Source organism: Lates calcarifer, linkage group LG20, assembly GCF_001640805.2.
Source record: "Lates calcarifer isolate ASB-BC8 linkage group LG20, TLL_Latcal_v3, whole genome shotgun sequence".
NCBI lineage: Eukaryota > Metazoa > Chordata > Actinopteri > Centropomidae > Lates > Lates calcarifer.
Genome location: NC_066852.1, coordinates 21086316 through 21099986, shown reverse-complemented (window position 1 = coordinate 21099986; position 13671 = coordinate 21086316). Strand labels below are relative to the sequence as shown.

The 13671-nt window shown below is 37.2% G+C and overlaps 1 protein-coding gene and 2 long non-coding RNA genes across 3 annotated transcripts; 1 reads left to right on the top strand and 2 right to left on the bottom strand.

Annotated features, from left to right (window-relative positions):
* Nucleotides 1–306: 306 nt before the first annotated feature.
* Nucleotides 307–5085, top strand: LOC127143697 (uncharacterized). Its single transcript, XR_007815294.1, has 5 exons — nucleotides 307–604; nucleotides 1654–1698; nucleotides 2962–3014; nucleotides 3832–3894; nucleotides 4681–5085. It is a non-coding gene; the product is annotated as an uncharacterized LOC127143697 (long non-coding RNA).
* On the bottom strand, nucleotides 3834–8327 carry LOC127143698 (uncharacterized). Its single transcript, XR_007815295.1, has 5 exons — nucleotides 8032–8327; nucleotides 6370–6441; nucleotides 5869–5928; nucleotides 5136–5174; nucleotides 3834–4738 (listed from the first exon to the last, which is right to left on the bottom strand). It is a non-coding gene; the product is annotated as an uncharacterized LOC127143698 (long non-coding RNA).
* Nucleotides 8328–8951: 624 nt separating this feature from the next.
* Nucleotides 8952–13564, bottom strand: LOC108893470 (sodium/potassium/calcium exchanger 1-like). Its single transcript, XM_018691527.2, has 3 exons — nucleotides 13465–13564; nucleotides 11968–12879; nucleotides 8952–11819 (listed from the first exon to the last, which is right to left on the bottom strand). The coding sequence occupies exons 1-3, from the start codon at nucleotides 13562–13564 to the stop codon at nucleotides 11581–11583; spliced, it is 1251 nt and encodes a 416-aa protein (XP_018547043.2). The 3' UTR covers nucleotides 8952–11580.
* Between the last annotated feature and the right edge of the window lie 107 nt (nucleotides 13565–13671).

Here is a 13671-nt window from a genome sequence, read left to right as displayed (position 1 = left end):
AAAAAATGGCACACTTTATTTTGGAATATTAATCATTTAGGATCAACTGAGGAGAATATCCCTAAATTTGAGCCCTATTATACAAAGATATCCATACAAGAGTACTTGAGCTTGATAACTGACTACTAAAATCGACAAATAAACAGACAAAATAGGACACATCACCTGAGGAAAACTTTTCTTATTAATTCTTATGAAATTTTAATTTCCATACATTAAATAATACATTTACAATAAACTAGCTGAAACAATTTTTCATAAACTCTACCCTTTACAGCCTATGGTCTATGTTTAAATTCTCTCGTCCAATCGAGGCGGAGCAGAATCAACTGACCAATCAGCGTTTTGTTTGCCCACCACGCTGCCAACGTTGGCTTGCGTGTGACGTCATTGATCATGAACTCCACCGTGAGGAACAGATAGACGGAAAAAACAAAGTCGGAAAAGTTAGTGGAAATATAGAGTAAAATCATCGTTTGAGTCGTCGCTTCATCGCCTCGATTTGTTAGCACTGCAAGAAACCCCATTACTGAAAGAGTCTGGATGCTAAAACAAGCTTTGAAGCTGTTATTGTCGAACAGGAGTGGGACGCTAGCACACGAAGGTAAGGCTAGCGAGCTACCTAATTAGCGTTAGCGTTAGCAGCGAGCGTTAGCCTGGGCCTTCTCTTTTAATGGTATATCGGTCTTATTCCCATTTTCAGTCATTTAAAAGATGTGTATCAGAGTATGTTTGTCTTTCTGTGACTTAAATATCCCTGACATGAGTTGCGAGCCCCTAATGTAGACGGATGATAACAGAATAAGGTCTTAGTAGTCTATAACTCAGTGGTCATTTTGTATCTCTTTGCAGACATCATGCCTCTCTTTGTAATTTTGTGTCACATCCTGATTATTTGAAGTCCGTTTGTGGCTTGGTTTAGCATCTCGTATTGATCGTCATGTAGCATCTTTTGCGTCTACCTGGCTGTTATACATTATTCATGGCCAGGTTTTCATCTCTATGTAGTGTTCTCTCCTGGTATTTTACGATTCTTTATGGTCATTTGTTGTTTCATTGTGGTGGTTTGGCATCTTACGGTTGTTTTGCACCTTAGTTTTTCGTCTCTTTGTAGTTGTTTTTGTGTTTCTTTGTAATTTTGAGTCCATTTTTAGTCGTCAATGATCGTTCTACTTCTTCTGGGGTCATGTTTTTCCCGGGATATATTGCAAGTGAAACCTCTGGGGTCCATTGAACCCCTATTGCATATATTTATGATAAATAATTTGTTTGTGGTTACTTGATCTAAACGCAGTCTTGGCTTGAAAACAAAATTTTAACTCTGTGCCCCTCCACAAGTTTAAGTCTCAGGATTAGGTTACAATGTATGAGGTGAGGTTCTTGTTAGAAATCAGTATATAATAATTATAACTATAAAAGTTGACTTAAAGCTTTTAAAGTGAAAATCATGGTTTAATTTTTTTAGAAATTGTTTTTCTCTCTGAGGTCAGTTTATTCACCCCGAAACTCTTATTGTGATAATCAAAGTTAGCTCGAGGTTTTAGTTTTAAGTTTTCTGTGTTGGTTCTCCTACGCTGTTTGGTGGTGAAAAGTTTGTTTTACTAATATTACAATTTGGATGAGTTTTTCAAGTGTTGTACTTGTGTTTTTCAGGTCTACTTGTTCAGCTGCTGCAGCCGTATCTTAAAGATCAAAGAGGTATGTGGCTTGAAGATTTACCCATTTACCCCAAAAACTGTGTAGATAAGCTGAATTATTAATGCCAGCAACTACTTACAGTCTCTTGATTCAGTATTACTCTTCAAATCCCATGTTAAACCTTGGTATTTAATTAAGTTAGTGTTGACTATAGAACAGATTAATCATGTCTCTGTACTGTCTGAAAACAGTGCCAGTTGTAATTTCTCACAGGTGATGTCTTCAGTAGTTTTTTGTGCAATTAATGGAATTTAATTCACTATTATAACAAAGAACACTCTTTTCTTTTTCCACCTTCTCACACTCTCGATCTCTCACTCTTTCCCCTCTCTTTTTTTCTCTCCTCATTCTCTCCCTTTCATCTTCTCCTCCTTTCTTTCTCTCTGTCTCTCTTCCCCCCTTTCTGCTTCTCTTTTGTCTCCTCTCTCTCTGTGTCACTTCTATTTTTTCCATTCATTTTCCCCTTTTTTCCTCTCTTCCTTATTAGTACAGTTAAGTCCTAAAAACGTGAAAGACGTCAGCTGAGTCAGTGTCACACTAGAAACTAGGGCTGCAAAATATTAGGAAAATATTGGATATCAATATGACTTGCAATAAATTAACAAATACTTAAGTATGTGGTGTTAACGTCTTTCTACTTTGAATTGAAATGAACAGTGAGTAGGCTTTGCTGACACTGAAAAAATGAAATGCATTACAGGGGATGACTTTAAGTTATATCCTTCAGGATCACTGGCCTCACCATTGTAACCACTGGCCTGGGAACATTACTTTTAATTTGGTAAAGAACAGTAAAAAATGTTCACTCTTAATGAAGAAAGTGGTTCTTTTGCTGCTCTCTGCCTCTTCACACACAACTTGTGTGAGGCACTGTTCTCATGGGGGTCAAAGCCTGTGCAACACTCTGCTCTCTGACCCTTGAAGAGTGGAGATGCGACGACAATACATTTTCGATATATTGTGCAGCCCTACTAAAAACAGCATCTTTTTTCTTAATTTTGGCTTTTTCTGACTGAATTTAGAGCAAAACATTAATGAACATTTCCACCCACTGCTATTAGGAGCTATGGTGCTAATTCTGTTGTTAGAGCATTCTTTCTTTTATCTTTCTGTACACATTAAATTGAATTCTTAAACTAGTTCACTTTTCCACCTCTGACAGATTTAATTTCTGTATCCAGAAACAGTCAGTGCTTTTATTTTGACGGTTTTGATAGTTGCAGCTTTATATTAATGTTTGTTGTTTCTGATTTTTCTCCACAGGACTCAAACTTCAGCCACCAGATCAGAGCAAGAAGAGACATTTAGATTTACAGGTCAGTGTTTAGTTATTCTTTTCTGTCATTCTGTCATTAACTCAGCTGATGTTTGACAGGTTTTTTTTTTTTTTGCTCAATATGATGATTGTGTGATATTACTTACATTTAATGTGAATATAGAGGAATTAAATTATTTCCTTATGGAAAGGTCAAGTATGTTTAGAGCAAAGATTAAACATGCAAGCCAAAAGTTTTGTAAGAAACATTTATTGATTTTATTCCAGATAACAATATTAAACCAACCACAGCAAAGATAATGACAGATGTTTGACCAGTTGTATTCATAACTGCACTATCAAGCAGCTAAAATGCTGTGTCCAGTTGAAGTTATAAAAATGTCATAGTGAGAAATTCAGAACTACGTTAATGTAAATCATTAGTCACTGTAGTTGTCTTTGCTGGTTTTGGCAGCTGCAGCACCACATCTGCAGAGCACAGAGTGAGTCTGACCATGAACTTGTAGAGGCAGAGAATATTTAATTGGCATTTTGGCTGAATATGATGATTACATTTCAATTGTTGGTTTTTCAAATTATTCTTAATATCTGGAAAGTATGTTTAAAACAAAGATTAAACATGGAACTCAGCGAGACACTTTTAATGAATTTGTAGTGTAGTTGTCTTCAAATACTCCCAACTAGAGTTTTATGGATGAGCAGATTCTACTGTTTGAGGAAGCTGTGATCATGTCTACCTGATGTGGATTGACAGCAGTAATAGTAACAGTTTGAACTTAAATATCCAGAAACTCTTGTGTTTTTATTTTGATGGTTTAACAGTTGCTGATGTTTGTTGTTTCTGTTTTTCATCACAGGACTCAAACTTCAACCAGAAAATACTTCAGCTTGTAAAGAAAACATGAAGACATTTACAGAAGGTCAGTGTTTATTCTTCTTAGTCTGCCTCTGTCATTATCTCAGCTGTAGTTTGTCAGTTAAGAAATGTTGTCTGGAACAAAATCATTAAGCTGCTGTAACTTAATCAGTTTGGATTACTATTAATTAGTATTTTTACAAAATGTAGCTGCAAAAAATAACGTGATAAGTAATCCATTACGATACACATACTAATAGATATAAATATGTATGTATACATATTAATAGAAGTAAACTGTAATAATAAAAGTAAAACCTTTAAATGCATGTAGGTATAAAAAAACAAACTGCTGTGATAATAGCAGTTGTCCATAATGATAGACAGAAAAGAATGGTAGAAGTAATTCATAAAGAAAACCTTTAAATGTAATTGGATTACATTTTAATGATACTGTTCCAGACAACATTCAACAAACCACAGTTGAGATGACAGATGTTTGACCACAAGGAGGCGCTTTGTTTTATTCTCCCACCTACACATAATGTAGTTGTAAGCACATTTTCCAAAGACTAATGTACCTCTATTAAGCAACATTTAACTGTTGATGATACAATTATTTCATATCATCAACAGTTAATGTTCTTAAAGATGCTTAATTGAGATACATTAGTCTTTGGAAAATGTGCTCACACCTACATTATAGTGTTGTTATTAACAAGGTGGGGAGCTAAAACAAAGCGTCTCCACTTGAACAGGAGGCAGGGGGTGTTTCATGTTCTTCTCAGTCTGTGATGTAGAAGGTATATCTGTTTCATTAACTTTGTTGTTTTCTCTCTTCCACTTTAAGTCCAGAACTTCATCTGCGCTGTTGTTGTCATCTTCGTCACAGTCTTCTCCTCCTCCCCCTGCAGAGACACAGCATGTTAATAACAGAATTTCATATTCTAAACTGTTCTATTATTGATTAGTTATATTTTGTTATAGATCACTACTACTGTTAGAGTACTTTTATATTCTCCATTACTTTGGTAGTTACAAATGATTACGGTTATTGCAGATTATTTTAAATTACAGAAATAACAAAAATTAATATTACTATTAATAGTTTCGTTGTTAGAGTACGTTTAAATTCTACACTGCTGTTGTAGTTACATTTTCCTTTGAAATTACGGTTATTTTTAAAGATAACTTGTATTGTTACAGTGTACTTCTATGTATTTAATGTTTATTTCCTATGAGGGATGAGAGATAGTTAAACTGTTTTTTTGAAAATTGTTGAAAGAAATAAAAAAAATTTCTTACCTTGACCTTCAGTGAATCCAGCTGTTTCTGTGAATTCACCTGAAAAACATGTAACATTTATTTCAAATCAGGCTTTTTTCAAACAAAGCATAACAAGTTATTTAAGCATAAAAACATTAATCTTTCCAATACTTAGCAGAAACAGTCCTTATCCTTAGAATTTAAATAACAAAAATAATATTTATAGTATTGCACTCTCATTTTAGATGATCTTTAAATTCTTCCTTTCTTTGCTCGTACATGAACTATGAAAATAAACGTGATGAGTTAAGGCTGAGTGATATGGCCAAAAATGATATCACAATAAGTGACAAATCATTATTTCAGTTTAAAGGCTAATTTTTGCTCCTGAGTGAAATTTGATGACAAACACTTGCCAAATGCAGACTTCTAATCTAAGTATGGAAATTAATTACATCAAACACTCTTATTTCTATCAAGGAAAATTATAGAATAATTTTATATTGTGATATACAATTATAACAAAATATTAAATTATAATACAATAATTATGATAAATTTTGCTTTAACTGTCAGATTGCGTATCAACATTTATACAAATAGTAGTCCATTCTGATAACTATTTCCTCCCTGTCAGACTGCACTTGCCTATTTATATTACGCTAACAAACTTAAAACTCTCATATTGTCCTACCTTACTCATAACTAGATAAACTATCCAGAGTTAAGATCAATCACTGAACATAACATCAAGGCAGTGTTTCTTAATTACCTGAAGGTTGTAGACATTCTGGTCTCTGCAACTCTACAGTCATGGACCAACTGGTGACATCTGGAGGAAATAGAAGACAAACACAAAGGAAAACAATCAATATATTATCTATTCCTCATCCACAACTTAACCTTGAAACATGGATCAATATTCAACTTGAGGGGTGTTTCACAAAATGGACAACCAAAGGCAACAAATATTTGAGAACAGTTAACTAAAATGTTTACTATTATTATTATTTAGGATTAGTTAAACCCTAAAAATCATTTTCTTTCTGATTATCCATCTATTTTTATATTAATTGTACTCCAGAAACAAGCATTTTAAATTTCAGGTGTTTCCTTTCTTCTCTTATTAAGACATATTTGTTTAAAGTCTTTGTTTAGTATTGTTTTACTGACTTTTGCATTCCCTTAATTTAAATGAGCAATGAGACATAATTAATACGCTATTAATATAATCAATACTACATTAAATTGAATACTTCAGATATAAACTTACCACTGTATGCTTTGGTCTGTAAGGTGAGAGCTGGTATTTTCTCTCCCAGCTGCAGCAGCTGAATAAGTAGGCCTGAAAAACACAAGAGCACCACATGAAAAATTAATTCAAGTAATGACAAACTTTTCACCACCAAAGCTTCAAACATGTAGGAGAACACTGACACCCTAATACTAATAATCTTCATTTTTCCCTTAATATAAGACTTAATTGAACTCAGAGAGAAAAGCAATTTAAATAGAATAATTTTGAAACCATTATTTTCACATTCGAAACTTTAATTCAAACTTCAAAATTTTAGTTAGAATGTAAGGTTTTAGTCTCCACATAGGGTGAAAAAAAAATCAAGCGAATCAAGTGAATACAGTTTTCAAGACTGTATTTAACACAAAACTGTGCTCAATCAAGTATCAGTCACTAATAAATGGGATCAATACATGGCCCTGGATAGATTACTACCACGCAAAAGCCAAACCTGAAGTACATCCCGGAAATGAACAAAAACTGACCGCAGGAAGACGCAAAACGACTGTGAATGACCAGAGGCCTGTACCACCAAGCAAGTTCAACATACCCAGGATATAAGATGAGGATTAATTGTGAAAAAGCACAAAACTGATTTTTTCTTACTGAGTGAGTGTTTCTACTCTTTTGTCTGTTGGTGAATTATTCTGAGTTATAAAAAAGTGACAGTAGTGTCAGACTGTTCCTGCTGCCAAAGCAGAGAGAAACAAAAAGAGTTAATGTCTGACGAGCTCAATCTGACTGAAAAATTCATTTATAAACGTGGGAAACATTCAACAGTGCATGGATAATGCATCTTTGTTCAATCAAAACGAAGATATAATAGTAAGTATGTGAGCATTAAATAATCGCCGTTTGTTAGGAGCTTTGTTGTGGATATATGGAAAGACTGGAACAAAACTTTCCACAGAGCTATAAAAAAATCTCTTTATTATTACTGTAAACTCTTTGGTCCTGTTTGGATCCTGCAGAAATGGTGACGCTAGTTTATTAGTGATCTGATTAATCAGTAGTTGACAGTTTTTAATCCGATCCTGCCGTAAGCATAAGTTACCCTGGCGATTTTTGTCGCTAAGAAGTGAACCGCCGTCTTAAGACTAAAAATCCAGAGTTAAACCTGAACCACAAATCCTGTTTCGTAATACAGGCCTCAGGAATGGGCACAGAATGGCAAAGAAACACAAATACAACCGTGAACAGACACACACAAACACAATACAAAACAACCACAAAGAGAAATCGTCTATCATAAATGGATAAAATAGACAATGGTGCACAATAGCCACAAACCCTGACCACAAAGAGATGCAAACGATCACAACCAGATGCTACACCGCCGCAGACGGACTTAAGGATAAGACACAAAATCACACACAGGATACACAGGACACATACAGGATAAGACACAAAATCATGGACTTAAATTGTCTGCAAATATGCAAACAGACTACCAACAGATGACCACTGTGTTGTCAGCTATCCACATTATATAGGCCCACAACTTAAGTCAGGGGTACTTTAGTCACTGAAACACACAACTGAAAAGATAAAGTAAATAGAAATAAGGCCAAAATATATCACTAAAGAGAGAAAGTTAATGCTAACGCTAGCCGCTAATTAGTTAGCTTATTAGCCTACCTTCGTGCTGCAGGTGTGCTCAGCGTCCATCCTCTCATGTTCGACGGAAACACATCCAAAGCTTGTTTTCACAACCAGTCTTCGCCAGTAATTAAGTTTCTACCGGTATCAGAAAACAGTAGCAACGAAGCGACGACTCAAACGTCGCTTTTACTCCGTATTTTCGGTTGTTTTTCGACATTGTTCCTCTGCCGCTCAGCTCCCCACACTGCAATTCATGATCAGTGACGTCACACGCAAGCCAACGTGAGTAGACAAAACGCTGATTGGTCGTCAGAGTCTGCTCCGCCTAGCAATCGCTTCTGATTGGTCAACTTTGCGGAGGTTGTTCAAAGTGAAGACTGAAAGGTGCTCAGGTTGTTGGAACTACATTAATCGCTGAATATAGTATACATATGTAGTCTGCATTTAGATTAAAGCATACCATTTACACTAGCGAGGTGTTTAGCTATTCTCAATCAATTTTTCTTTATAATCTTCAAAATCCGATTCGAATTTTAGCCTTTACTTTGGGTGTTGGATCATAAAATTCTCCACAGCTTCTGGAGCTGGAGTAATTGTCTTATTAATTGTAATTGTCTAATTCTCCTCCTTAAGCAAGACTTTTCATTGCTATTGAGAAATCATTTTCAGATTCAGGTGCAGGGCCTGGACTGTCACCATCCCTTTATATTAACAGGCTTGATGATATATGGCAAGTTGATATGGCAATGAAACAGACTAGAGAGAGTGCATAATTTTGAAAAGCTGGTTGTATTTAGCTTCCAGTACTTTTGTAGGCATATATAGAACTCACTGTAGTTCAGAGTTTACTTTCACCCCTTCAGTTAATCACATAGGGCAAGCTAAGCTAAGCTAACTGTAACTCTAATGTGATACAAAAATCAAAACAAACACCAAGGACCTATCTAATGGTTTTTATTATTTATCAACACATTTTAACTGCAGTTTGACTTTAAGGATTACATTGTCTAATTCATACCCAGCTCATAAAACGGAGTTGATAACAAATAATAAAAAAATAAACTGCTGTTAAAACTATTATGATCAAAGAAAGCAGCAGAACTCTACTTTAAGCTGAATAATATCTGTCTTTGTCAAGTTCAAATTTTACCTTCCATGACACAGAAACCATCAAGTATATATACAGTGCAATTATTTATCACTGCAAAACTATACAATATATAGAAAATGCCTCTGAAATACGGAGAATCCAATCGGTATAAATAGTATATCAATAGAGCACACAAGTTACAAGAACCAAGCACACAATTCTATTGCCTGTGGAGAGAAACTGTCTCTTCGCTGCGAGGTGTGTGTGATGGTGCTCTGATGGTGTTTTCCAGGTGATGACAGAGAGCATAGTGACTGAGCTGAATGTCAGATATCCTTATTGATGGTTTGGGTTTTCCTGAGGCAGCCAGTAACATATCGTACACTGAGAGCAGGTCTTTCCTTGTGATTTTTAAATCCACTTACAAACCTCTGAAGCAGTCAAGTTACTACAGCATACTGTGATGCATCCTCTCTGGATGTTTCAACAGTGCAGCTGTAGAACTTGCTCAGGGCTGTATAGACCACATCTTTTAAAACAATGTACATTACTACTATCACATACACCGCTTTACCTTTCCTCCCTCTGTATTCTTAATTCAAATATCAAATGATACAATAATATAATAAACATAATATTAAGACCCAATTTTCATATACGTTCATATTGAAGATTCAATCTAATTATCATTATGCATCATAAGATTGTATAACAAATATTTACAGATATTTGTCTGTATGCTACTCACAAACAAATTAACATAAATGTTTTGGGGGTTTTTTGTTACATAAATGAATAAATAAATAATCAAGTCATAAAAATAAAACAATTTTCGTGGTGGAGTGTGGATGATGAATTCAGTGATCTCAAAGCCTAAGGGAAAGACCGGCTGTGGATGGGGTGGATATATCACCTCACCAGTATCACTCATGCTCAGTAGATATCAATGACGTCCTGGGCAGTTTGAATCACCCAATGCAGAGCTGTCCGGTGCTGTGCACGTTTCCAGTTAGGATGCTTTCTATTGCTCCTTTAGGAATTTAGTCTTCTTCAGTTTCCTTAAGAGGTACAGTTGTTTCTGAGTTGTTTTTACCAGGGTGGAGAAGTGAGATGACCATGACAGGCTCTCTGTGATGTTGATCATATTTATATTGTGCTGGACAATGCACACTACAGATTTTTTCCATGCTTATCATTTTATCTCTCTGTCTTAAACAAAACACACTGCAATTATCTTTCATGCTTCTCATTCCTTCTTTTAAAATTTTGTCCCGCCACCACCCCCCCTCATTGGAGGACAAATAACTTTATTCTAAATGACTATTATTATATATATATATATATATCTAACAACTATATTAGGCTTTTTTAAAAACCTCTTTTTTTTCTTCTAACTACTTTAACCTCTAGTTTAGACTTGGTCTTACTTGTTTTTTCTCACTCCTGCCTTTTGTTTTCTGTTCTTTTATTGCTGAGCACTTTGTGATGTCTACTCTTTAACATTCTCATATAAATAAAACCGGCCAGGCTACATGCGAATGGTCCATGTGGAACCTTACTTGAGTTATTTGAATTACTTTTTTAAAATTTTGACCCGCCACCACCCCCCCTCATCGGAGGACAAATAACTTTATTCTAAATGACTATTTTTATATATATATAATAACTATATTAGCCTTTTTAAAATGTTCTTTTCTTCTTCTAACTACTGGTTTAGACTTGCGTTTTTCTAATTTGCTCTGTTTTTGTCTTGATCTTATTTGTTTTTTCTCTCTCCTGCCTTTTGTTTTCTGTTCTTTTATTGCTAAACACTTTGTGACATCTACTCTTGAACATTGCTATAGAAATGAAACCAGACAGGCTGCATGTTTATGGTCCATGGGGACCCTTAATTTAGTTATTTGAAGTATGATTCTCTCCTGCATGTTTCTCATTACTTTTTTTTCAATTTTGGATTAATTTTAACCCGCCACCACCCCCCCTCTTCGGAGGACAAATAACTTTATTCTAAATTATTATTATTATATATATATATAACAACTATATTAGCCTTTTTTAAAATTCTCTTTTTTTCCTTCTAACTACTTTAACCTCTAGTTTGGACTTGGTCTTGTTTTTTCTCACTCCTGCCTTTTGTTGTTTGTTCTTTTATTGTTGAGCACTTTGTGATGTCTACTCTTTAACATTTAAGAGTTATTTGAATTACTTTTTTAAAAATTTAATTTTAACCCGCCACCACCCCCCCTCATCGGAGGACAAATAACTTTATTCTATATCACAATTACTGTTTTAGAAATTACATGAAGTATGTTTTTGTTCAGTTAGATTATATTACATTGTCTTAGACTTTTCATTTAAATATCAAGTAAATATTACATAGTAAATGATAAAGACAATATTGACTATATTGCTATTGGCTGGTTACTACTGATAATATTAATAATAATGTATTAGGTTCAAATAACATTGTTTTTCTAATTTATGTCCTGTGGACTTTAGTCAAATTCAGAAACTGCAATTACCACAGAAAAACTAAGAAGAGCCATGTTAAAGTCACCATACCCCTCAAAGAATCCTGTAAGCATCCGAGAGAAGAGTCCAACCTTCTTGTCGTCTCTCCGCTTCTCCCTCTTGCACCTTATCCTCTCTTCCATCTTCTGTTGCTTCTTCAGCAGCTTCTTCCTCTTGCCCTGTTGCCTCCACGTTCTGATCTCCTTCCTCTCAGGAGTGTCGTCTGAAAGAGACAGAAAATGAAAGTGTCAATGTTAGATCTTGTGAATCTGACATCTTAATAAAGACACTCAAAGTGACCATTGGGCTACATGAAGCAACACATACTTGTATGAAATACACTGTAACAATATATAAGCTGACTTTCTTACCACCAGCATCAATGGCCACCTCCTTCTTGTGGGTCCTCGAGATGGCCTTGATGACTTGGTCCCTCTGGTGCTCCAGGTACCGGATCTTCATCTTCGAAATGAGGCCCCTCTTTGGTTGAGCTTCAGTTCTTCCTGTCTCCTCCTCCCTCTCCTGCCTCTCTCTCTCCTCCTTCTCCCTCTCCTCCCTTTCCTGTCTCTCCATCTCCTCCTGCCTCTCCCTCTCTTCCCTCTCTCTCTCCTCCCTCTCCCTCTCCTCCTGCTCCTCTCCCTCGCCTCCCTTTCCTGTCTCTCCCTCTCCTCCCTCTCCTGTCTCTCCCTCTCCTCCCTCTCCTGTCTCTCTCTCTCCTCCCTCTCCCTCTCTTCCTGCTCCTGCCTCTCCCTCTCCTGCCTCTCTCTCTCCTCCCTCTCCCTCTCTTCCTGCTCCTGCCTCTCTCTCTCCTCCCTCTCCCTCTCTTCCTGTCTCTTTCTCTCCTCCCTCCTCCTCCTCCTCTTCTCCATCCTCTCCTGCCTCTCCATCTCCTCCCTCTCCCTCTCCTCCTGCTCCTGCCTCTCCCTCTCCTGCCTCTCTCTCTCCTCCCTCTCCCTCTCCTCCTGCTCCTGCCTCTCCCTCTCCTGCCTCTCTCTCTCCTCCCTCTCCCTCTCCTCCTCCTCCTGTCTCCTTCTCTCCTCCCTCCTCCTCCTCCTCCTCCTCCTCTTCTCCATCCTCTCCTGCCTCTCCCTCTCCTGCCTCTCTATCTCCTCCTGCTCCTGCCTCTCCCTCTCCTGCCTCTCTCTCTCCTCCCTCTCCTCCTCCTCCTGTCTCTTTCTCTCCTCCCTCCTCCTCCTCCTCTTCTCCATCCTCTCCTGTCTCTCTCTCTCCTCCTGCTCCTGCCTCTCTCTCTCTTCCCCCCTCCTCATCCTCCTCCCCTTCCTCTCACTCTCCTCCTGCTCCTGTCTCTCTGTCCTCCCCCCTCCTTTTCTCCACCCTCTCCTGTCTTTCAACTTACCCCTGCTCCTCTCTCTCTCTCTCCTCCTTCTCTTGTCTTTCTCTCTCTCCTTCTCAGTCCTCCTCTTTCAATTCTCCTTCTTCTCCTTGCTCTGTTTTTCTCTCTCTGTCCACTTGTGTTGCTCTTGCTCCGTCCACTTGTTATGTTCTCACTTGTCAGTATTCTGAAAGATAAATCGGTCATATTGCTTTAATGCAATTGCAAAATACATTTCAAGCAGACTTTAAATTTTACCTCTTCTTATTCCATCTACATATTCCCCATCACAATGAATTTGTCTTCAGCTTCAATTAAAGTTCCTACTCTGTGACCACTCTGGCTCTGATTGACCAACTCTGATAATCCCAGCTGACACTGGGCGAGAGGCGGAGTACACCGGGCGTGGACAGATCGCGAGTCCATCGCAGGGCCAACATACATGGACAAACAACAATTCACATCTCCGGGCAATTTAGAGCCACCAGTTAACCTAACCTACACGTCTATGGACTGTGGTAGGAAACCGGAGTACCCGGAGAGAACCCACGCAGGCACAGAGAGAACATGCGGGCATGCGGCCACACAAACAAGCCCCGGGTGAACCGGGGTTCGAACATGGAACCTCGCAACATGGAGCCGTGCTGGGCTCAAAAGATGCACATTCCAGGCAAATAATTAAAAAATGCAATCAGTTACCCATGATTCATTACTTACAAAATAAATTGATAAAATGAATTCG